The 22,939-nt window shown below is 45.5% G+C and overlaps 1 protein-coding gene across 1 annotated transcript in view; it reads left to right on the top strand.

The window, feature by feature from the left end:
• The window catches only part of CUBN (cubilin), a 243,190-nt gene that overhangs the window by 126,724 nt on the left and 93,527 nt on the right, over window positions 1–22,939 (top strand). The window contains exons 30-33 of the mRNA XM_090049811.1: window positions 1,711–1,885; window positions 6,827–7,008; window positions 15,667–15,823; window positions 19,159–19,275. Coding sequence (XP_089905937.1) covers window positions 1,711–1,885; window positions 6,827–7,008; window positions 15,667–15,823; window positions 19,159–19,275 — 631 coding nt within the window. The remainder of the gene's footprint in view (window positions 1–1,710; window positions 1,886–6,826; window positions 7,009–15,666; window positions 15,824–19,158; window positions 19,276–22,939) is intronic.

Here is a 22,939-nt window from a genome sequence, read left to right as displayed (position 1 = left end):
ATGTTCAAAAAGAAGTTAGACAGGCACTGGTCATGGATAATTTAGGTAGAGCTATACCTATGTTCTACTACAGGTGCTTCTCATGCTTCTGGGCTTTGCTGAGAATATACTGACAACCTTTTATAGATTCAGGACATTGGCGGCCTTGGTTCCCTTGCTTTACCTGTCAGGTTAGGGTGTTATGTCTGTGATTCATCAAGGTTCACCATAGTCTTATGTAGATTGTACTTAATTTATACTGATGAACCTGTCTCACACGGGGTTGGACTAGATGATTCCTGGAAGTCTCTTCTAGCCCTTCTTCTCTCTGATTCTATGACTATTCAGGGTACTGGACATTCTTAGAGACCGTCTTTGAAATACTGCTTATTCCTTACTCACTCTGGACAGGAGTTAGAGTGTTTCAGATGCCTTTCTGTCATTTCCACTGACTGTTTTCCCTGGAAAAAAGGGAATAGTGCTGTTTCCTCCACAACTTTTATAGAATTGCAGGGTGGGGCAACCTGCTTTAAACAGCAAATCAAAACATGGAAAGTTGTATTGAACATATGTTAAGCTTGGGGATGGAATTGGTTCATAGTTTAAAATTATTTGTTTTTTTGTACAGCACTCAAGATAGACCACGGACTTTTTGTGTATGAGTTCATTAAAATGTTCACCTGTTGCTTTTCTGAACCTTTTGAGCTTCACCAGAATATTAAAATACTGTATCAGTGTCACAGGTACAGCTCAGATGTTGGGGGTCAAGTTCAGAAGCCAAGGATCAACAATATTCTAATTCCAGAGGCCAAAGCTTGGGGGTCCAGTGCAAGCCTAGCGTATTTCATCTGGGGTCAGATGGGTCTGTGGTCAAAGCCAGGCCAGAGGTCAGGAACTGGAGAACACAGTGCAGAAAATAGGGTAAGCAGGGGTAAGGTTCCAAGGCAGGAACAAGGCGGGAGCAGGCAGAAGGGTTCAAAACAGAGGCAAGGCAGGGGTTCAGAGCCAGGAGGTCTAAGACATTAGCAAGAATACAGAAGTCAGGCAAGGAGGTCCATAGCTGGGACACTGGGAGTATTGTTTCAGGGACAAATTCCTGCAGGAAATGGGAGAACCTCATACGAGGGCCCAGGCTGAGCTGGAGCAGCTGTATGGCTAGTCTCCTAGTGGGGCTGCAGCCTGGTACCCTTGCCTGCAGGTGCCAGTTTTGCAGTTTTGGGGAGAGTATGCAAGGCAAAGAAGGTAAGGGTTCTTACTTTATGCAAGAACCAAGCCAAAAGTTTACCTAGAATCTTGAATTTACTCATGGTCAGTGTGGATCAGTGTTTTAATGCTTCCCATAGACATCACGTGAACTTTGGGGAAAAAAATCCTATTTTGTGGTTCATGTTAAAATAACCCTGTTGATTTTTTTTCTACCAATACTTAATGCCATTTGTACAACTTCTATTTATACAATAAACATCCTGAATATGGGTAGTTCAGAGAAGTAAACTTTCATGGATGGTCTCTTGGAACAGACTACAGTGCTGTGTATGTTTGCAAATTTGGAGACACGAATAAAAAAATTAGGGCTAAAGAGTTTTTAATTCATCCTGAATGACTGCAATACATGTTTTGAGTAATAAGAATATTAAGCTGTGTCATCAGGGCAGTTGGTTCTGATCTGTATTGTTATGGTGAACTGTGTCTTCAAATGGATTTTGTTGTCACTTTTTCTTCTGTTTCCAGATCTATGGTGGGCCAGATTTTTGGGCTCCTAGACTGGCCCAGCTGTGTGTGTCAAGATCAGCACAGAACCCACTGCAAGTCTCTAGTACTGGCAATGCTGTTGCAATCCGATTCAAGACAGACAGATACGTGAATGGAAAGGGATTCAATGCAACTTGGCAAGAGATACCAGGAGGTGAGTATTCAGGGACACTTTGCTGTTGAAAACATGAAATCCAGGAAAACTAGTGAATAGGCAAACTAGTTTTGCACACTTTAACCTATTTAAATATTCTGGGTTTGAAAGTTCAAAACAAATCCAAATGCTGCTTAGGTTGGATTTCATTTACAAGAAAAAGTGAAATATAAATGGAGAGGAGAAGGAGAAATAGTAATGGCAAAAAGAAATAGATTAAATTTGCTACCCATTTGCAGCAGCTTGATTTTAGGGAAGATTCTTAAATCTCACAGTTTTCCCTATACCTAAAAAAAAAAATGCTCTTTATTCTGTTTTAACTAAAAGTTCCTTTTGGTTTTAAATTACAAGTATAAAGAGATTTGAGAATTTACCCTAGTCTTGAGAACTTTTTAAACTCCAAAAATATTTGGAGTGATCAGTAAAACCTGGAACTCCATGAGAGTCATCCAACACTTTGTGATGATTTTCTCAAACCCTTACTAACAATCAGGGAAATACATGTTACATTGATCCAAAGGTATGTTTCAGTGATAGGGTTCTTATGAAAGTGCTAATCATCAGTAAATAACTAAACTGAATAGTGAACACTTGACCATTTTAAATATAGCTCTTCCACTTAATTCAATAAAGTGATTTATTTAATTGTTGAAATTCACACCTCTCTGTTTTTATTTGAAAGTTTCAGGATTATTTGAAAGTAACAGTTTTATTTGAAAGTTTCAAGATTTTTCTGACTATAAGGGCAACCTAAAATATTTATTGAGCTGAGCCTTTCCAAAGTGTTTAGATGTTGATTGGTAGTTTATCCAGACTATTTGAAACTTCTGATGTCTTCTCTTTCCTCACTCTTTGACATCCAAACTTTCTCATTTCTTTCTCTGTCCTCTACACCAGATCCTAAAACCTACCTGGTTTTCCTTTCACAGTTCCCTTCCATCTCCAACCCCCTTCAATACTATTTCTGACTCCATCTCTATCACCCAGACATTTTATAGCCTCAGCACACCCTCTTGGAATCTGTTTGATCCCACTGAAAAGTCTTGCACTTCATCTGCTGGATCCACCATAGTGTATTCCAGGGGCAGGCAAAATACAGCCTGTGGGCTGGATCTGGCTTGCCAGGCCAGTCTATCCAGTCCACAGGACCCCTCTAAAAGTTAGACAGTTATTACCTGCCAGTGGCTACCTGTTCAAAAGCCAACAAGGCACTGGCAGCACAAGTCTCTGGTCATAGCAGCAAGCAGTTTGGTCTCTGGTTACAATGCAACCAACCCAACCCCAATCTGACCTGCCCCACTCCACCCCTACCCCCCAGAAGCTTCTGAAGACTGGAAGTTTCTGGCTAGCAAAGCCTTCTGCCCTGGCAACCCTGTGGCTGTTCCCCAGCCCTACCTCATTTGAGAGTTGAAATTCAGGTAAGAATGGGGGATGGGGTGACGTGGGGATAGGAGAGACCACTGGCAATGTGGTGTTATAGTGGGAGATTGTAGGATTGTGTAAGGTTATGGTAGGAGGGTGGGAGTATATGTGGGAGCTGTGGGAGGGTGTGGATGTGTGTGGGGGGTATGGTGGGAGGTGGGGAACCAGCCCCCCCATTCTGTCCCAGCTGCAAGGCCAGGAACCATATGGCCAGAACCAGCCCAGCAGCACATGGTTCCCCGCTGCAAGGCTGGGACCCACATAGCACGGCATGAAGCCTGGACAGCACAGACCCAGCCCAGCTTGGCTTCTCCATACCATGCCACTTGGGTCCCGGTCTTGCAGTAGGGAACCACGTGCTGCCAGGACAGGATGGGATGGGATGGGCTGGCTCCATGCTGCACCGCTTAGGTCCCAGCCTTTCAGTGGGGAACCGCATGCTGCCAAGGCAGGCTGGGCCAACTCTGTGCTGCGGTATATGATCCCTACCCTTGCAGCTAGGAACTGTACGCTGCAGCCAGGACAGGATGGGTGGGGCTGGCTGCAAGGCCAGAGAATTCACAGCATGGCATGGAGCCAGCCCAGCTTGGCTCATCCTGGCTGCAGTGCGCAGTTCCTCACTGCAAGATTGAGACCTGCATGGCACAACATGGAGGGGATGGGCCAGGCCAGGTTGACCCTGTGCCGTGCTGTGCCACATGGGTCCCGACCTTGCAGCTGGAAACTGTGCACCACAGCTGGGATGGGCCAGGCTGGCTCTATGCCACATGATAGTCTACAGCCTTGCAACTGGAACCGCATTGTGGCAGGCCAGGCTGGCCCCATGCTGTGCCATATGGGTCCCAGCCTTGCAGCCCAGAACTGCATGCTGCAGCCTGGATGGGACAGGCAGGGCTGGCTCCTCACCTCCCACCATACCTCCAACACACACCCACACCCACCACAGTCCCCACACACAGTCCCACACTCCCCCACTGTAAACCCACCCACACACATCCACCTACACTCCAACACCCCTGACCATATCGACACACATCGCACACACACCCCACCCCCAGCATACCCCAAAACACATCCGCACTCTCCCACAGCTTACATACACACTCCCACATGCCCCTACCCCAACCACACTCCCTACCCCCACCCTCCCCCACATAACCCACTCACCATACCCACACCCTCACACCCACTCACCAACCATACAGCCCCCACATATACCCTCTTACTTCCCCACACACAGTATACAAAAGTAAGAGTTTATTTGGCGCTATTATGCAATCACCTCTAGATACACTACATAATTCAGGACAAAAATATTTTAAAAAATAAAATTAAAATCAGTTGTAGTAGATGTTTGATGTTGTTAGTATATGATTTGTTTTTTTTTCCAGTTTCAAGATGGCAACCCCCCCCCCTTCCTCCAAGGACAGGGGGAGGAATTTCTGGTGGCAAAGGTCCAGGGTTAGGGGTGGGACTTCCCAAGATAGCAACCAGGGGGGCAGGGCAGCTGTCAGGGAGTAGGGCTTAACCATACAGCCCTTGAGAGCTCACCAAAGCTCATTAAGCAGCCCTCCAACTGAAATAGTGCCCATCCTTGGTGTATTCAGACTTCAGAACCTGCAGCATTATTTTGGCTAGAACAAATTGGGTTCTTCAAGAATAGTGCATAAGAATTAAGTGTGTGGAAGAAATCAGACTTCGCGTTGTGGTTGAATCAGAACTGACAGAGCCAGCTTTTCTTTATTTAGGGCTATACTGTGATCACAGGGAGAATTCCATACAGCAAGGGGAATCACCCACTTGTCTGTTTTAAAGGATTTCTTGCACTTTCTAAGTTTACAAGCATATTTATACTTAAGACAAAGAAAGAGGAAAAAAATACGAGGGACAGTAAATCACTGATCATTAACACACACACAGACATACAGGTTGTTTACTTAAAGAAGTGTGAAACTGTGCTTATAGAAATAGTTATCAGTTTCTGGTTTCTCAGAAAGAAAAATAAACAACATCTGTACACAGGGTGTTATATCATAGATAAAAAACAAAGCGTTGTAGAATTCGTTATCTCAGAATATTTAACGGAAATAAGCAGTATCAGCACTTCTGGTCTCTGTCTGGTTTTTTTCTAATCAAATAGGTCAGAAGCCCAATTCAATTACTCCTACAAGTGGAACAACTCTACCTAGTCCAGAGAATTCCTGGCCTGGAAGTTAAATAAGAGAAAGGATGGATCTTAGAAGGAATATAAGATTTTAGTTCTGGATTATACCAAAGGTCTGAGAAAATGTGAGACTTACGTTATGTCTCATCTTAGATTTTTCAGTGTGCCGAATCCAACCATTGTCACTAATGTGTAAATAGTATAGGACATCTATGTGGATAATACTTATTAAAATAACTTTTAATATCAAGAAATGTAAAGTTCTCCACCTCAGGAAAAGCAACCCCCAATACACCTACAGGCTTGGTGGCACCAAACTGACTAGCATCATGAATGAAAGGGACCTGGGAGTAATAATAGCCCACAGTATGAATATGAGCTGACAGTGTGATTCTGTAGCTACTAGGGCAAATAATACTCTGGCATGCATCAATGGAAGCATCTCCAGCAAAGCCAAGGATTCTTCCACTCTACTCAGCACTGGTGTGACCACAGCTGGAGTATCGTGTCCAGTTCTGGGCACCACATTTTAACAAGGACATGGACAAGCTTGAGAGAGTCCAGAAAAGAGCCACACATATATGATCAGTCTTAACAAGGAAGCCATATGAGGATAGGCTGAGGGACCTGGGACTCTTCAGCCTGAAAAAAAGGCTGAGAGGGGACCTGGTAGCAACTTACCGCTACACTAGAGGAGTACATCCAGGGTTCGGTAAGCAACTGTTCACCAGGGCACCCGAGTGGAAAGCTAGGAGTAATGGCCGCAGACTCCTGGAAGATCAACTCAGACTCAACATTAGGAAAAACTTCACAGTCAGGGTGTCCAGACTGCGGAATAAGCTTCCTCCAGAGGTGGTGCAATCACCTACCCTGGGAATCTTCAAGAGGGGACTAGACAGTCACCTTGCTGGGGTCACTTGACCCCCAGTTATATGTACTGCTTGGTGCAGGGAGCTGAACCCAATGATCTTCTGAGGTCCCTTCCAGCCTTGCAATCTATGAACTTTTAAAATAGCAAGGGTAAAAGCTATAAAGAAATTAACCCTCATGCTTCAGCTCATAAGTCCCTCACTAGTTGCTTGGGGTTAGTCAGAAACTTCTCTCACAAAGCCTAACTGTTGCATGGCTCTCCGTTATGCAAGTTTTATATTTTTATCAGGCAGGAATGATGACTTGAGACAGGTCACTGAACCGAGGAAAGGGAGAGGAGTGGGGTGGGAAGACGTTGTGCTTTTCCCATGCAGTGATTCCTGTGTCAACAGAAATTAAGTCATTTAAGTTATTTCCCTGTTAATTTAAAAGACCAGCTAAAATATTGCTAAGGATGAAAGAGCTATTGATTACATCTTTTCCAGGTTGTGGAGGTGTTTTTCAAGCTACCAGTGGTGAAATTCATTCTCCAAACTACCCTAATCCTTATAATGACAACACTGACTGTTCATGGGTTATCCAAGTTGACTATGGCCATCGCATTCTACTGAACTTCACAGATTTTGACATTGAACCTCACCATGCCTGCAATTATGATAATGTTTCTGTAAGTACCACTGAACTTTTCAGAAGTTTCCTTAACAGTCTTGAGAGGAATGCTTTCAAAAGAGGAAATTCAGTATGAAGTCTAGACTACAAGTGATGACAAATTATTTATTCATTTACCGGGTGAGTTACAAGGTTAAAACCATAATAAATGTGAAGGATTTGCTTTGTTCATCCCATAATGGCAGTCTGCACAAGTACTTTTATGCCTTCCTTAGGGCTGTCAGTGAAACATGGAACTGAGCTTATTTGGAAACCCTGAGTCTATGAGGGAGTCATGGAGCAAGCTTCACACTGGTGCTGCATTCTCTCTATTTCCTTTGGGATTATGTATGCCCCAGGACAGTATGTGGGGAAGCATTCCCAGCACTTCTTACGAAAAGATGGGAATATGACTATGATGTACCCTTTTGTGGGGTGAGCTATGGTTTGAGTTATTTACTTGTAGGTTCTAGTACATGTTTTGTCATCATGTGATGTTCCTGTCCAGGATCACAAAATTTGTTATAAAGCTGAAAAGGGAGAATGCCAGGCACAAAAATGTTTCTGACCTTTTTCTTTATGTGCATACTACATTGTGTGATCCTTGTCTGGCTTTTGAATTGCCTTTTTAGAGAATCTGTCCTGTGGAAGATTCATATTGCTCTCAACTGGCAAGCCCTTACTGAACACAGGAATTCAGACTGCAGCTCAATCAGTATGTGAAAAACAAGACATTGCAAAGCCAAAGTTATAGGCCTCATAAGAATAGAAACCAGGAAATTTGACCTTTACTGTCAAACTCTACTTCACTCAGTACAAAGGAATGTGTGATCTGTGAGAATCCATAACGTATAGATAAAACATGGGGAACCTAAACCAAAATCCAGCCCTCTTTCTCTGATAAACCCTTGTTTACAGTGAATTAAAACTGGCAGGAACAGGAAGTTTTTTGAAAACAGGTCTATGTTGTTAATAGTGTTAGGGCCTTCTTACACAGTAATTTTGGGCAGGTCCTGGTGCTTTTAACACCTGGATTGTCTACACGTTAAGGCTAGGGACAAACATTCAAAAAGCCTGAGCTGGAATTGATTCAATCTTTGCAGGTTAATCTGACCTAGGTAGTCTGAACTGGTTTGAAACTGGACAGACATTCTTTCTGGATTGTGGACATTCTAGATGTCAGTCAAACTGAAGTTTTTTTCAGAATAGAAGATGGAGAATGCTATTTTGAACCCCAAAAGATTTTTAAAAATCAGCGTTTCGACTGGCCCAGTGAACCTTCATTTTTCTGAATGCTATCTATTCAAATGTTGGAATTATATGATCTCCCAACTTGGGCCTCAGAAATGGAAAATACCTGTACATATATACAATGATATGAGGGTTTTTTACTAGGTTTTATAATATTAAAATATTCCTCTTTCTTTTTGGTGCCATTTTATAGTATAAATCCATTGCAAATCTAAACATTTGCATATAAGAAGAGGGGATCCCTGTGGGGTTCAGATGTGTGAAGGTCTACTGCATTCAAGTTTTATTAAAGTTTTTCAGTGTTAGTTTAATGTGAAAGAAAAGGCAACAATTAAATGGATGAGATTTTTTTTTCCTTTTGTCACACCAATAAGCTGGAGTTATTTTCATGAAACACCTGAATAAAATTAGTGTGTGCACATCCTTTTGTGAGGGAGTTATCTGCGTTTCATGGGAATGTAAGCCAGGAAGAAGGAATGGAGATTTGTAAACTGATATATTACTGTGAATGTATTTATTAATAATAATTCAAAGCAGCATAGATGGAAAATGTAGACAGTTAAGGAAGTTAGTGGATTTTTTTAAAGTCTTCTACTATAGGAAAAAATGCTGTGTGTGACTTAACACACTAGTTTCACCCTTCCTCCCTAAACCCCACCCCTTATCTTTATGGATTTTATGTGTTTTGTGAGTTCCCCCAGGGACACCCCTCTGCCCTTTTGTGCACCATTACCCATTTCTTTATTCCTGCCTCTCACCACACAATTCAAAATAGCATGTGTTGCGAAATATTCCTTTTTGCAAGCTGTAGGCCAATTCTTTGGTAAGATTTTTCCTAGTGTTTTTAATTCCTTCTAGAAATATGATTCAGTGGAAAACACATCAAAGCACATCTTTTCACACATGGTTTTATAAACAAAACAGAGGGACAAAGAATGGTCTGTTCAGGTAGTTCAGGATTATACTGAGACTTGGGGCCACTGACAGATATTAAATTAAAGGTGTGATGAGATCAGAGGCATGATCCCAACAATCGTGCCTTTTGCCATGGCATGGCAGGAGGTGTGATTGTGGGATTGGAAATCAGATCCCAATTGTGCCATATATACTGGTGCATGGGGAGCCCAGGATCATGGTCCTGACCTCCTGCACTGGCAAGTAGCAAGCTTGGCTCTGCTAGGAGCCGCAGCTAGGAGCCCCAGTCAGCTGATTACAACTGTCAGCCAGTGGAGCATAGGAGAGTCCTTAGCTCTGATGATCTCCAGTGGCTGGGAGCTCCAATCAGCTGATTGAGGCTCCCCGATGCAGGGAACACACTGGAGTCTTGAAGGGTTCCAATGTGCTTCCAAGGCTAAGAGCACCGCTCACAAATTAAATTGAAGGCATAATAGGAATCAGCCACAAAATTGTTACACATACCTTGGGTAATCACCAGGTATCCAGGTTTTCCATTTGCCCTGGAAAAACATAGATACTCTCCTTTTTAAGGAGAAAAATCATAGGAAACAGTGGGTTTATATATATAAAATACGAATTGAGGGGGAAGGGTTTAATCAGAGAAATTGCGATTTTTAAACAGAAAACCAGGATCCCTAGTAATCATTTTGTGGCTTATTTCCTGTTTTAACATGTCATTAATGGAATAAACATGTGGCTGGGTCCCTACTTAAGACATAATTAACTAGTTAATCATGGCTTAGGTGTAATGTCTGTCAGGGGCTTAAGAGAGCTAAATTCTATTCCATGTTTTTTGAAGAGAAATGCTGTAATAGGACAATGAAAAATACCGTATTTTCTTGAATAAAACATGACCCAGAATATAATACAAACTTTGTTTTTGAAAAGCAGGATAAAGAAAAGACAATCTTTCCTTATAGTGAGTATCTAATTAGCAACAGCTAGGGATCAGGGTCTGCTTGTTGTTCTGCTCCCTGAGAGTCAAATGCAGATTTTACTTTTACTTTTGCCCATAACCACATTTCTTGCATATAGAGCACATTGCAATTTCCAAGACCTGGTTGTGTGTGTGTTGTCTGCAAGATATATGTAGTATATTGTTTCCTATATATTTTGACCCTGTATTTGTTAGAAATTATAGCTGAAGTTCCACTGTAATCATAAGTCAACATGAGAGAATACCTGGACAGAATGCTAAGGCATAACTCAAAAAACTGTGCTTAAAGTGAGACGCAGTTTAAAGGGTGGGCAGATGCAGTTTTTTTTTCTCTGAAGTGGTTTATATTACATAAATTAGTTTTTTATTCTTATTCCAGTGGAACATTTTGTAAGCAGGAATATAGAACTGAATCTTGTAAGGGTTGACACAGAGGGGAAGCATTTTTAAAGAATCTAAGATGCTGGAAAGGGGACCTTTAAAGAGAAATTAGCCATGAAGTACAATTTTAAAAACATAGCTAAAAGACTGAAATCTCTCTCTGTATTTTGTCTTGTGCTTTTGCAAATGTCATGACTACTCTCATTTCAACAAGAAGACAATGAGTCACTTAGACAAGCTTATTACGTGATAGGGGAAATAGCAGCACAGCAATACTATTCACAGTGTGAAAGGCAATATGGATTTTTTTAAAGTCACATGCCTAGATAATTTTCCTCTACTAATGCAGCAAGTGGGATGCCTTGTGGATCTCAATTTATGTTTGCAAGTTCACTTTCAAAAGTTATGTGGAGAGACGTATTACATGGCTTAATATTGTGAATTATGTTCCATTCTACCCATGGCATTGAAATGATCCTTATGAAGCAACCAAGTAAAGCTAACAAATACAGACAAGTAACAACATGGCATCAGAAAATACACATTTTCTGCTTCTGCTAGACCTGTAGTTGCCATAACTTTATAGAAATATATATCTTAGTATTGCTCCAATCAGGCTTTTAATTAGGTTTGAAGAATGGAATTCATTCCTTGGTTTTTGAAGAATGGGACTGTCGCAGGCTGTGGGCTTACAAAGGCTTATAGTGGGGCAGTGAAACATGATTTTAGGCCTGCCCCACAGTTCTCGGCCAGCTGATAAGAATAATTAGCTGTCACAAAGGAAGTAAAAAGACTTCCAGAGAAGAGGGAAGGGAGAGAGACAGAGGAACATACATGTTAGGCTAGTGGCTGCAACACCAAGCCAGGGCAGTTTTTCAGAGTCTAGGACGGGGTGTACAAAATATGGCCCACAGGCTGGATCCAGCCTGTTAGGGCTTTCTATTTGGCCCATGGGACCCCTAAAAATTTAGAAAATTGGTTATTATCTGCCCCTGGCTGCCTGTCAAAGATGACAAGGCACCAGTGGCAACAGGACCAAAGAGAAGCTGGTGGTAGGACCCAGCGGTGGCAGCAGCAAGGCCTGCCCAGCCCCTCCCCGCTCCCAGTTCCCCCCTCCCCAGTCTTCAACCAGAAGCTTCTGCCTAGAGAGGGAAACTCAGATAAGAATTGGTGAGGAAGATTGCCGGCATAACAGGAGCCAGCCCGACCAGTCTGGCACCACACAGTTCCTAGCTTCATGGCTGGGAGTGCAGGATGCGGCAGGAACCAGCCTGGCCTTGCTCCCATGGTTTCCGGCTGTCTCCTGCTGCACCATGCAATCCTGGCCATACAACAAGGAACCATGTGCTGCTGGCTAGGCACAGCAGGAGCCAGCTAGGAGCCAGGCACTATACAGTGCAGCAGGAGCCAGCTAGAAATTGCAGGGGCTGGGCTGAGCCAAGCTGACTCCGGCTGTATCTTTCAGTCCCAGCCATGCAGCCAGGAACTGCATGCTGCCAGAGCAATGGGTAGGCAGGGGAGGAGAGTGGTATTTGCAGGCAGGAAGGAAGGGAAGGAAACAGATGGGGAAGGGCAGCAGCGGCAGATAGGGGGGAAATGGCAGAGCGTGGGCGGGCGGAGCACAGGGCTTGTGCTGGTGTCCCAGGGCCAGGGCTGGTAGAAGCCCAGGGCAGGGTGGCAGGAGTGCAGAGCCTGGGCTGGCAGGCATCAGCACCCCTTCACATGCCCAAGCCACCCTTCCCCTTCACACATGCCACAGCCCCTCTAGCCACTCCCCGACACCCACTCACTCACAGCCCTCCACAAGCCACATACGTCTCCACTCACACAAACAATCTTCCCTACACCCCACATACATGCATACCCTCACACACACATCCACAGCCCTCCACAAACCCTGTACCCACCCATCCATACCCCCCAACCCTCCCTACGGCCTCACAGTGTACAGAAGTAAGACTTCATTTTAAGCTATTATGCAGTCACCTCTATGTACACCATGCAAACATGTATAAATCAGGACAAAAACAGTTTTTGAAATCAAATTAATATATGTTGTTTGATTTTTAGAATATAATTTGTTTTGTTTCCAGTTCCAAGATGACAAATCCCCTAGGCAAAAGGAGTACTTCCGTGGGCAGTGGGAGGGACTTCTGGTGGCAAAGGTCAGCGGTTAGGTGCAGGACTCCCAGCTGCAAGATAATAACTAGGGGCGGGGCACCTGTCAGTGAGCAGAGCCACCCATGCAGTCCTTGACAGCTAACCAAAACTTAAACAGCCTTCCAGCCAAAATAGTTGCCTGCCCCTGGTCTAGGAAGGGACCCTGGGGATGTGAGGTTGGAAGCAGCAGCTCCACAGCAGGGAACTCACTCTAGAGGGACAGAAGGAAGGCTGCTGTGCTGAGAGCACCAGAGAGTAGAGTCACCTTCTCAGGGCCTGGGCATGATCTAAAACTGCACCCCACCAGGAGTGGGTGGCCTGGTGGGGCTCCCAGTGGCACAGGAGCCTCAAGGAAAATACAAGACCAGTTACCACCCTGGTGGAAGGTGGGTTGGGGCACCTCAATAACCCCTAGCCTCCACATCACTGTGGGTAACAGTTGGGGCCAGGCATGGTTATGGCCATCTGAGCCCCCACTGGGGAGGGAAGCCCTGTAGCCCCAGTGAGGGGGAAACCAGAGGGCTGGGAGTCCAGTGTGCATGTGTGAGTTTGCATAGAGTTGCCCCAGAAGGGGCCAGGGCAGGCTTGGTCCCGGTCAGGTAATTGGCTGGCCACTACCCCAGTGAGGGTCACAGTAGAGGCCCAAAAGATGGTACGTCTGCCACCCAAGGTGTGCGCTATATAAAGCCTATGGTCTGACTGTAGGCCGGGATCATTGTGTCAGCTAGATGTCATCTGCAAGGCCTGGCTGCTGTGTAGGGGAGGAACGGAGCCACAGGCAGCACCCCCTGGCATCAGGGCAAGAATGGGTAGCCTCCCACCTAATTAGAACCAATTAAGAAACAACAAGGCGTAGAAGGTGAGTGAGGCGGGTGGTTGGCCCAGAAACAAGTGGGTGGGCCAATGATGGACTGGCCCCTGGAAGGCCCCCTATTACAGTAGGGCATACTGACTGTAGCCATTTATTTCCTTTATGATTTCTCTTTTTTTTCATTTGGGTTCAATCTCAACTAAAATTAAAGTCAGCCCTTGTTGTCTTTCTCCTCCTGATTTGTCAGATAACAGAAAGGAAAAAAAAAGTTTTTGAACTTGCAGAAAAAAAGAAAATTGTTTATGAACCAGAGCGCCCCAAGGGATGACGAGGTCGAACGGTCACAAACTCCTGCAAGACCGTTTCAGGCTGGACATAAGGAAGAATTTCTTTACTGTCCGAGCCCCCAAGGTCTGGAACAGTCTGCCAGCAGAGGTGGTTCAAGCACCTACATTGAACACCTTCAAGAGTAAATTGGATGCTTATCTTGCTGGGATCCTATGACCCCAGCTGACTTCCTGCCCTTTGGGCAGGGGGCTGGACTCGATGATCTCCCGAGGTCCCTTCCAGCCCTAAAAAAAAAAAAAATAACAAAAAAAAAAATAACCACTATTTAGTAATAGTGCAAGGGATTTTAAGCTACTGACATAAATAAACCTTTTTGTTTGTTTTGCATTTCTCTCTCTCAAGTGTGCACACACACACGTGCACCCACACACACACACACATACACCCTCCTGCCTGCTGCAGCCCTTGATGAGGAAGGTGGTGACCGCCTTATTCCCACATGTGCCACTCCCTTGCCCACAACCTCCTACGCACAGTCCTGTGCTGTCACCTTTGGTGAGCAGGGCAGACCCGGATGTGGACAGCAGTGCCGGGCATATTTGGAGCCCCAAAGCATGCCACTGCCTCAGCACTGGCAGGCCCTGTGGAGCTGAGCTCCTGCAGCTGCTGGCAAGAAGCCATTTTTTGTAAAGGTGCCCAGTAGAGCAGAATATCCCTCATGCGGTGCCTTACCCTGCCCACATGCAGGCCAATGTCTCTGTAGAGTTTCTTATCCTTTTGTACTTATTTTGTGCCAGTGGCAGTTAATTACATGTTGGCCCCAAATCCACAGGTCTTTACTGAGTCAAATTAATGGTTTGATTGAATGCAAATTACATGGGAGTGCATGATTTTGGCCACCAGCGCAAGGAATGCCTGTACTGCTAAAGCAAGAGTTGCTTCCACAACTGTCTAAAGTAAAACATGGGCAGCTTGACACTAACTGGTGATCTAAAGCTCCATCAACCTAAGTCTGAGCTGCTGCATTATTTGAAAGGGGCAACATGTTGCAATAAGTATTTTTTTGTCAGTATGGCCAAATTTAGCTGGGGGCAATCTGCAGGCCAAATTGGACTGCATGGACTGGTACTGCATTCCAGATCTGGCATCATGTGTAGCATAGTCCTGCTCTAGCCACTCACATGCTGCATGGCCTCAGATCCACCACTGCTGTGTGGCTGTTTTTCATGACCCCAGACCTGCTGCCACAGAGCTGTTCTTCATGGCCCTGAAGCCAGAGTTGCCACCACCACAGGGCTGTGCAGCCTGAACCCAGAACCATTGCACAACCCCAGAGCTGTTGCTGCTGCAGGACTGTGCTGCATTACCCCAGAGTAAATGTTCCTGCCTGAGGTAGGGGTTTGGAGTAGATGACCCCTGGAGGTCTCTCCTAGCCTTGCTTCTCTGTAATTTTATGATCTTCCTCTCAAACTCCCCAAAGGTTATAGCTGTCATGAGCCCATAGCACTCTTCCCTCCCTCTCCCCAGTCTTGTTGTTGGGAAAATAGGCTTGAACAGTTTTGCCATGAGACTGATGAGTTACTTTGGTTTTTATAACAAATCTTGAAAAATGAAGCTCTGTGATACTTAGTTCAGCTCTTGCAGATTCTCCTATGTAATGATTTTCCTGATTGAGCCTATAAAGATAACGAGCAGATTCTCTTCATGCACTCAGTATGGAGGATTTTAAAACTAAGATCAGTTTTCTTTCATTGGGTGCACAACTCAAAACTATAATATATATGTAAATTATACCTGTCAAAATAGAGTAGGGCAATTACAATGGGTCGGACACAGAAACATACTGATCTGGGGTTCTCATGATTCATTTTGCTTGCTTCTCTTTTATAAAGGTGTTTGATGGTCCAAACAGTGAAGCCCCAATTCTTGGAAAACTCTGTGGCAGTCAGCATCCTACTCCCATCACCACCACCCAGAATATTATGTTTGTTCGACTGCGCTCTGACAGCAGCCACCAGCACAGGGGTTTCAGCGCTTACTTTTCTGAAGGCAAGTACCTCAGTGACATAAACACCCTTTCACGTGACCACAATCAGTCTTTACTGCATTCACTATCTCAGCACTCCTTATATTCAGCATTGTTTCTATGTATGCGGAGTTCTCTCATGCTGTTTTAAATGGACATTTTCAAAAGACCATTTAAGAATTAAAACTACATCTATTACAGTGAGGACCTCAAACCCATTCCAGATACTTTACAAGAGCTGTAAGGGCCTAAATAGGTTACCTGCTCTGGGTAGATCTATACTCTTGTGTCAGTGGGTGCATCTGCATGTGCACTCTAATTAGCTCCACAATAAAGCATCACTGTCTACATGTGTGCTGGTATTAGGGCACAGGAAATTAATTAACTCCACCTAGCTGGGTGGGGCATGAGGGTGCTAAAGTGCAGGGGCTGCCTGCCACCTAGCCACACAGCTCCATACTCTAGCACCCTCATGCTTAAGCCAGCCCCTCCACTGCCGAAAGCTACCACTCAGAGCTTGGGGCTGACCCCTTCATGCCCTCTGCGAGTTCAAAGCTGCTCTGCCCAAACTGCTGCTGTCCCAGGTGCATATGTATACACTGCATCTAGGACCAGTGTCCTCTGGCTCAGACAGCAACAGAATTCATTGCATCATGTTAATTGCACATGTATATGCACCCGGTGTGGCACAACAGTGACCTCTGGAGCAGAGGCTGCCCCCACAGCTCCAAACCTAAAAATACACTGGTGAGGCCCTGCACAGCCCCTCAAGCCGCCTCACCACCACAGTTCTGGGAAGTGTATGAGTAAGAGCAGACTGGTGAGGCATTCTCAGGAGTAGCCCTACTGGGGCACCCTACTGCCAAAGAATAGACGTGCCCTAAAAAGTCTGGATGCAGGCTCAAGAGGAAACCTTTGGTATGGACACTTCAGAGACAACTTCAAGATTAATTAGTTGCAAGCCTTGGTGCAGCAGAGGCATTGAGGATGAAAAATCTGTGCAGCAAAGATGCTGGGCAGCATTCATAGTGCCATTTCAGTTTTTCTGGGAGCATCTTCATCCCTCAGTGTAGAACAGAAGAAGCCAAGATAATTTAAAATCACTTAAGTCCCTTGGTCCATTTCATGAGGCTCCTTTTAAGAGAATTTCACTGTATTGTACATTTTCATTTGTTATCATTATAAAAAACCTTTAAAATCTATTACCATTTTAATTTTTCCCTTACAAATTAGAGATGGATTAGACTTTAAGTCACATTCTTCTTCTAAGACAAATTGTTCCCCTACGATACTCATTATAAGATATCAGAAACAAGACAAAGCTTATAATTTTTGTGATTTTTTAAAAAAATTATTATACAATTTCTCCCGGTAAGAAGGTACAATTACTTTCTGCATATAAAATTGTTTAGTACTTCATGACCATAACATTTTCCTTGTAGCCCCATTGTTCTATACTGCTAAATTTCAAAGCAATTTTACTAGTAAGTAGTTGGCAAATAACATGTCATTTGAGGACAGAACTTTTTTGGATATAGGGTATGGATTACAAATACAAATGCAAATATATCTATGCACAGAAAATTCAGTAACTTTGCTGAGGAAACCTTGATATTAGGAGTGAAAACTCTAGCTGTAATTCTGCCTGCACTGAAATTTTTACTTCAGTAGGACTAGGCTTTTACCCCAAGAACAAATAAAACTGGGTTAAATGTTAAAGGCAAGAAAACTCAGAGGTTCTAGATCATCTCCTTGAAAACTCTAAGTTTTTGCAAGTTGCTGCATACTGACAGCTGACATAAAATTTATAGTTTCAGTAGAGGGAGTGAGAGGCAGTAATTATCAGCACTTCTCCAGGCTCTGACACAAATCCATCAATTGTTTATTCTCCAAGCTCTCAACAGTAAGAGTTGTAAAAGGGCAGTCTAGAACATGGTGTAAGGGACTAAGGATTACATCCACAAAAAAACTTAGAGGATTTAAGTCTCTCTTGAATGCTATAGTAGGAATTTAAGTTAAAAAATTAGATCAGCTGCCATCTGTCCTCAAGGCATCTATAACCTGTCAACCAAAGTCTTGCCAAGTCCTGGCAATACTGAGAGCTTTGGTGTTTGTATCTACAGATTCCCTCCCCTACCTCCCCTTGTTAGGTAGATGCTCTCAGACCACACATCATAGGATCAGGTTCTGCATAAAACACTATTATTGCCCTTTCAGATGCTGGAGACCCAGGTCAATTCCTTCCTTTGTCTGAGAGAAATTTGCATTTCCCACCTCCCAAGCAGATACCCTAGCTACAGGGTCATGGGCTATTCTAGTCTGCATGGCTCTCAGTTCCTTCATTCCCCAGGAATGCTATAACCTGGTGCTTAGAGCAGTTACCTTGACTGTAGAATATGCAGGCTCAAATCCTATGTGGTACTGAACTGCTGGATAAAATGCTTTCTGATGCCACCCCTGGCTGCTGCCACTGTGCTTTCTGAGATGTGATTGAGCTTCTAAGGGTCATTCTTGAAGAAGATTCAGAGTTGAGAATCCCAGTCAGAGTTGCAAGCTTCCCTGAAGCCCAGAGTTAGGTACCTACGTTTCTAAAACATGTGGGACTTAAGGTATAGCCATGGCCTTGGGGTTTCCTATTGGATAAGTTAGGCAGCTCTGCTCAGAGGGCTTTTATTGAGGGTAGAGGTTTTTCCCATTTATAGGTGCTCAGCTCGCCCCATGTGTAAGGAGTCTGAGTGTCTAACTCAGGACTGCTAGGTTGCAAAGCACCTAGACGTTTAACACAAAAGCTTAGCATTGTGATCCCAAAGTCCTTCTGTGGATCTGGCACTTAGTCCATGTGCTTATGTACATGGTGCAGCAGAGGCATTGAGGATGAAAAATTATGTACATGTACAAGATTCATGCCGTGCAGGTCTAGTGGATCCAGCTGCACAAGAGGATTCTGCCCATTCAGTGCAGAAAGCTGCTGGAATAGCTCCTATACTATCTGCCATCCCAACTTCCATTGTAGGCATGCGGTGTTTGGGGCTCCCCTGAATCAGGGTTAGCCAGGGACCCCAGAATTGCCCTTTTGGACTGATAGATGGTAGCTCATAGGTAAGTGCAGGTACAATTGTTATGGATTATACTGTCAGGGTCACCATGATGAAGTGAAAGGGTAACTGTGGCTGGGGTTCTGATTCATGGACCTTGTTTTCTAACAAATTAAGTCTCTCCCTCTTTAGATATCTTAATATTGAATCCCTGGAACAGTCAACACCTGAGCATGATATCTTCCTATTCATTTATTTTTTGTACTTGCTACAACAGACACCTAATAGATGCATTGTGTCTGAGTGTGTGTTTTATTCTAAAGCATGTGGAAGATTCATAGAGACAGATTCAGTTGGTGCAGCAATTTCCTCTCCTCTGTATCCTGCCAACTATCCAAACAATCAGAACTGCAGCTGGATTATTCGAGCCCAGGAGCCATGTAAGTAAAAACTTTTCTGTGGGAAAGTTTTAGCTGGATGACTAACATCCTCATCTCCTTTTGGTTAATAATGTAAAATTCCTCCTTTTCTTCTCTGGGAAGTCCTGCATCCTGGTAGGTTGGAGAGAATGAGGATCTTTTAATCTGTCAGAAACCAAGTTTGGCATAGAAAAAGATTCAGGGCATAATAAAAAAAATAGTGTACAACATTATCATCTTGGATGATTTAAGGACTGAACTGCCAACTATGACTGAGTATGATGTGCAGCCAGAGTTGCTGTGAGAAAATCCATGGACTAGCTAGTAACTTGCCTTGTCATGGACTTTTAGTTGAAATGTGCTAAATACAGGATTTTCCTATTACAAGCCTCCCTCCACAGATGAATAATGAGAAGTGAAGAGGGAGAGTGGGGTTTTACTAAGAAGTTTAAATGCAACTAGATGTGAGGAAAAATAAATACACACATCACATATAGAATCAGAAAAATTGGCTGGAAGGGACCTCAAAAGGTCATTTAGTTTAACCCTGGTTCAGCAATTCTAGACATGCTTGTCTAACCTGCACCTAAAAACTTCCAGTGATGAAGATTCCACAGCCTTCCTGAGTAATCTTTTTGAGTGCTTAACCACCCTTAAAAGGGTATTTTTTTACCAGTAAGTAATTTAAATCTCCCTTGCTGCCCTGTGGTCCGAGTACTTCTTGTCCTGTCCCGTGTGCATACAGAACAGTTGATTTATCATTTTCATCATAACAGCCTTTTGTTTCTATTGTTAAATACCTCTTCTATCTCCCCTAAGCTAAACAATCTCTGTTTTCAGACTGCTAGTGCTCACCAGTTTTCTTAAATTTAGGCTCAGGTTTATAATGATTACTATTTAAAAACTAACAATTGCCAGTGGTTGTTATGGCAGGAGGTTTGGTGCTTTTGCCACTTTAAGAATAGGCAGATTGGGGCTGAAGTGGCTTGCAGGTATGGCCTGAGTTGATTTCAGTCATCTGATCCAGGAGGAGGATTGGACTTAGGGAGGATATAAACCCAGGCCCTGAGATAAGCCAGCAGTAACAGCTTGGAGCTTGCTGAGAGAACACCACCTCAGCAAGGTGGCTGCAACCCCAGAAGGTCAATGTGGAGGGTAACACCTAAAGCAGTCTGGAGGTTTGGGGCGGAAGTAAGGGTAGGAGGACATTTCTAGGGACCCACTGAGTGGTCTGTAGCCCAGAATGAGGGGCTGAAAGTGACGGACCATCAAGGGTCCAGGAGTCACAGAGGAGGGGCTAAATGGAAGAGAACATCAATGAGGATGCCATGTGCAAGGTATGGGGCATGGTGTAGGATGCATTGGAGCCATGCAATTAGTCCATAAGGCAGAGACCATGGTACACCTAGTGGTTATTTGAGAGATCAATTTAGGAAGCCCTGGGGCAACTTTCCTCATATAAAAGAAAAAAAGACATCAAGGTGTGGCAGGAAGCTAAAGGGGTTATTGTCCCAGAAAGTGAGTGTCACGGAGGCACTGGGGTGCTCCATGCCTGAGAGAGGACAGAAGGTGAGCTGTCAGTCACCAGGGCAGCTCAGGTGCGGTTTGACAGAGCTGCCAATCAGCAGGGCAGCGCAGCTGCGGGTTGCTAGGGCAACCAGCCGGTCAGGTGACCGGAAGGGGGCAGGGCCAGGCCCTTTATAACAACTCAGGCCTGGGCCCAGGAGCAGTTCCCTTCTGACTGCCGCAGAAGCAGGAGCTCTGCAGCAGAGCTGAGCAGCCTGGGCTGGTGGTTGCGGCTTTACCACGTGGACCGGCTGCGATGATGCTGGGAACGAGAACACCCTAAAGGGAGGAAGGGTTGAGAGCCCTGGTGAGGGCTTGGTGTTAGGAGCAGGAGGCTCTGTTGTTTATGTTGTAGCCAGGTGGCTTGAGTTTTGGTTACAGTTTACACCAGAGGACCGGGTGAGGCTGTAGGGGAGTGAGGAGGCCTCAGTGGGGCTCCCCAACAGCTTGGGGGTTCCTGGTGCCCAGTAGGGGCACAGTGCCAGCGGGGCACTATTGTCTGTGCCGGAGAGGCACAGTATTGCACCGGGGAGGTGCGGTGTGTGGGGTTGCAGACCCCAGCCCATAAGGGCAGTGTTTTGCCCAGTGGGGCAACCAACTCAGAGAAGGGGTCAAGGGGACAGGCACGGCAGCGGTCGCCTGTGCCCTAGTGTGCAGAGAGGCACAGTATTGCACCGGGGAGGCACGGTGTGCGGGGTTGCAGACCCCAGCCCATAAGGGCAGTGTTTTGCCCAGTGGGGCAACTGACCCAGAGAAGGGTCAAGGGGACAGGCACAGCGGCGGTCGCCTGGGCCCCTAGCATGCGGAGCGCGGTATTGGCCCCAAAGAGGGCAAGGCCCCAGAGTGGGGCGGAGAGAGAGCACGAGGAGTGCGGTATTGGCCCCAGAGGGGGCAAGGCCCAGAACAGGGTGGCGGCATTGAGCCAGGCCCACGGGGTGCCGGTAACAGGGCGGCGGCTTTGAGCCAGGCCCACGGGGCGCCGGTAACAGGGCGGCGGCTTTGAGCCAGGCCCACGGGGCGCCGGTAACAGGGCGGCGGCTTTGAGCCAGCCCCACGGGGCGCCGGTAACGGGGCGGCGGCATTGAGCCAGGCCCACGGGGCGCCGGTAACGGGGCGGCGGCATTGAGCCAGGCCCACGGGGCGCCGGTAACGGGGCGGCGGCATTGAGCCAGGCCCACGGGGAGCCGGTAATGGGGCGGTGGCTTTGAGCCAGGCCCAAGGGGCGCCGGTAACAGGGCGGCGGTGATCAGCCAGGCCCAGGGGCACCGGTAGTAGCCGGACAACGGTGAGACAGGCCCGGGGGCACTGGTAGCAGGCCGGTGGGTAGGAGCCCAGTCCAGGGGCACCAGGCAGGCGATGAGCCCAGGGTGCCCAAGAGAGAGAGAGAGCACCAGAGGGGCGAGGGACTGCACAACATCCCACGGAACAGCTGCGAGGCTTGGGACGTGCTAAAGGGGAGGTTTGGAGGCACGCATACCCCTTAAGGGAGGGGCGCACAGAGGCACCCCATTTGGAGTAGGGGCAAGAACTCACATACCGTTCACTAGGGGAATAAAGGCAGCCTCCCATTTAACCATTTAAGATCAAAGTCATGGCAGGCGAGAAACCGAGGGTGCTGAGTACAGCCTTGAGTGACGGTAGGGGGCGCTAGGGAGTTCACAGCCACTCCTAGGCCCCACTCCCTCACAGTGAGGACTGAAAGGATTTTAGCCGCTTCACGGCTCCCCCTCAAAACTCACCCTGCCACAGTTGTCACCTAGTATTATCCATTGTTATGTGTCATTTTCCAGTATGGAGTATGTGGAAATATTATGGCTTTCTAGATAAATGTGTGTGGTAATTGCCGTTAAATGTTTATTTTTAATAGTGACCTGCATGCTTCTGCTCAGCTGATTATCCCACAGATATTAAAACCATGCCCAAAGAAGATTCTTTTGAGAAGATTGTGGGTAATCTTGATAAACTGGTTATGAAATTAAGAACAGTCTGCCAAGGGGAAAACACTAATTAATTTAAAAAGCAGATCAGTAAAATGGGATGTGAGATTTTAAAATGCATGCCCAGAGAAATACAAGAAAAAGGGAACTATTCAAAGCTGTTCCTTATCTGAAAAATACAA

Source organism: Crocodylus siamensis, chromosome 5 (genome assembly GCF_052110815.1).
Source record: "Crocodylus siamensis isolate JL-2025a chromosome 5, ASM5211081v1, whole genome shotgun sequence".
Classification (NCBI taxonomy): Eukaryota; Metazoa; Chordata; order Crocodylia; family Crocodylidae; genus Crocodylus; species Crocodylus siamensis.
The sequence above is the reverse complement of the archived record's forward strand: the minus strand, read 5'-3'. Positions and strand labels throughout refer to the sequence as shown.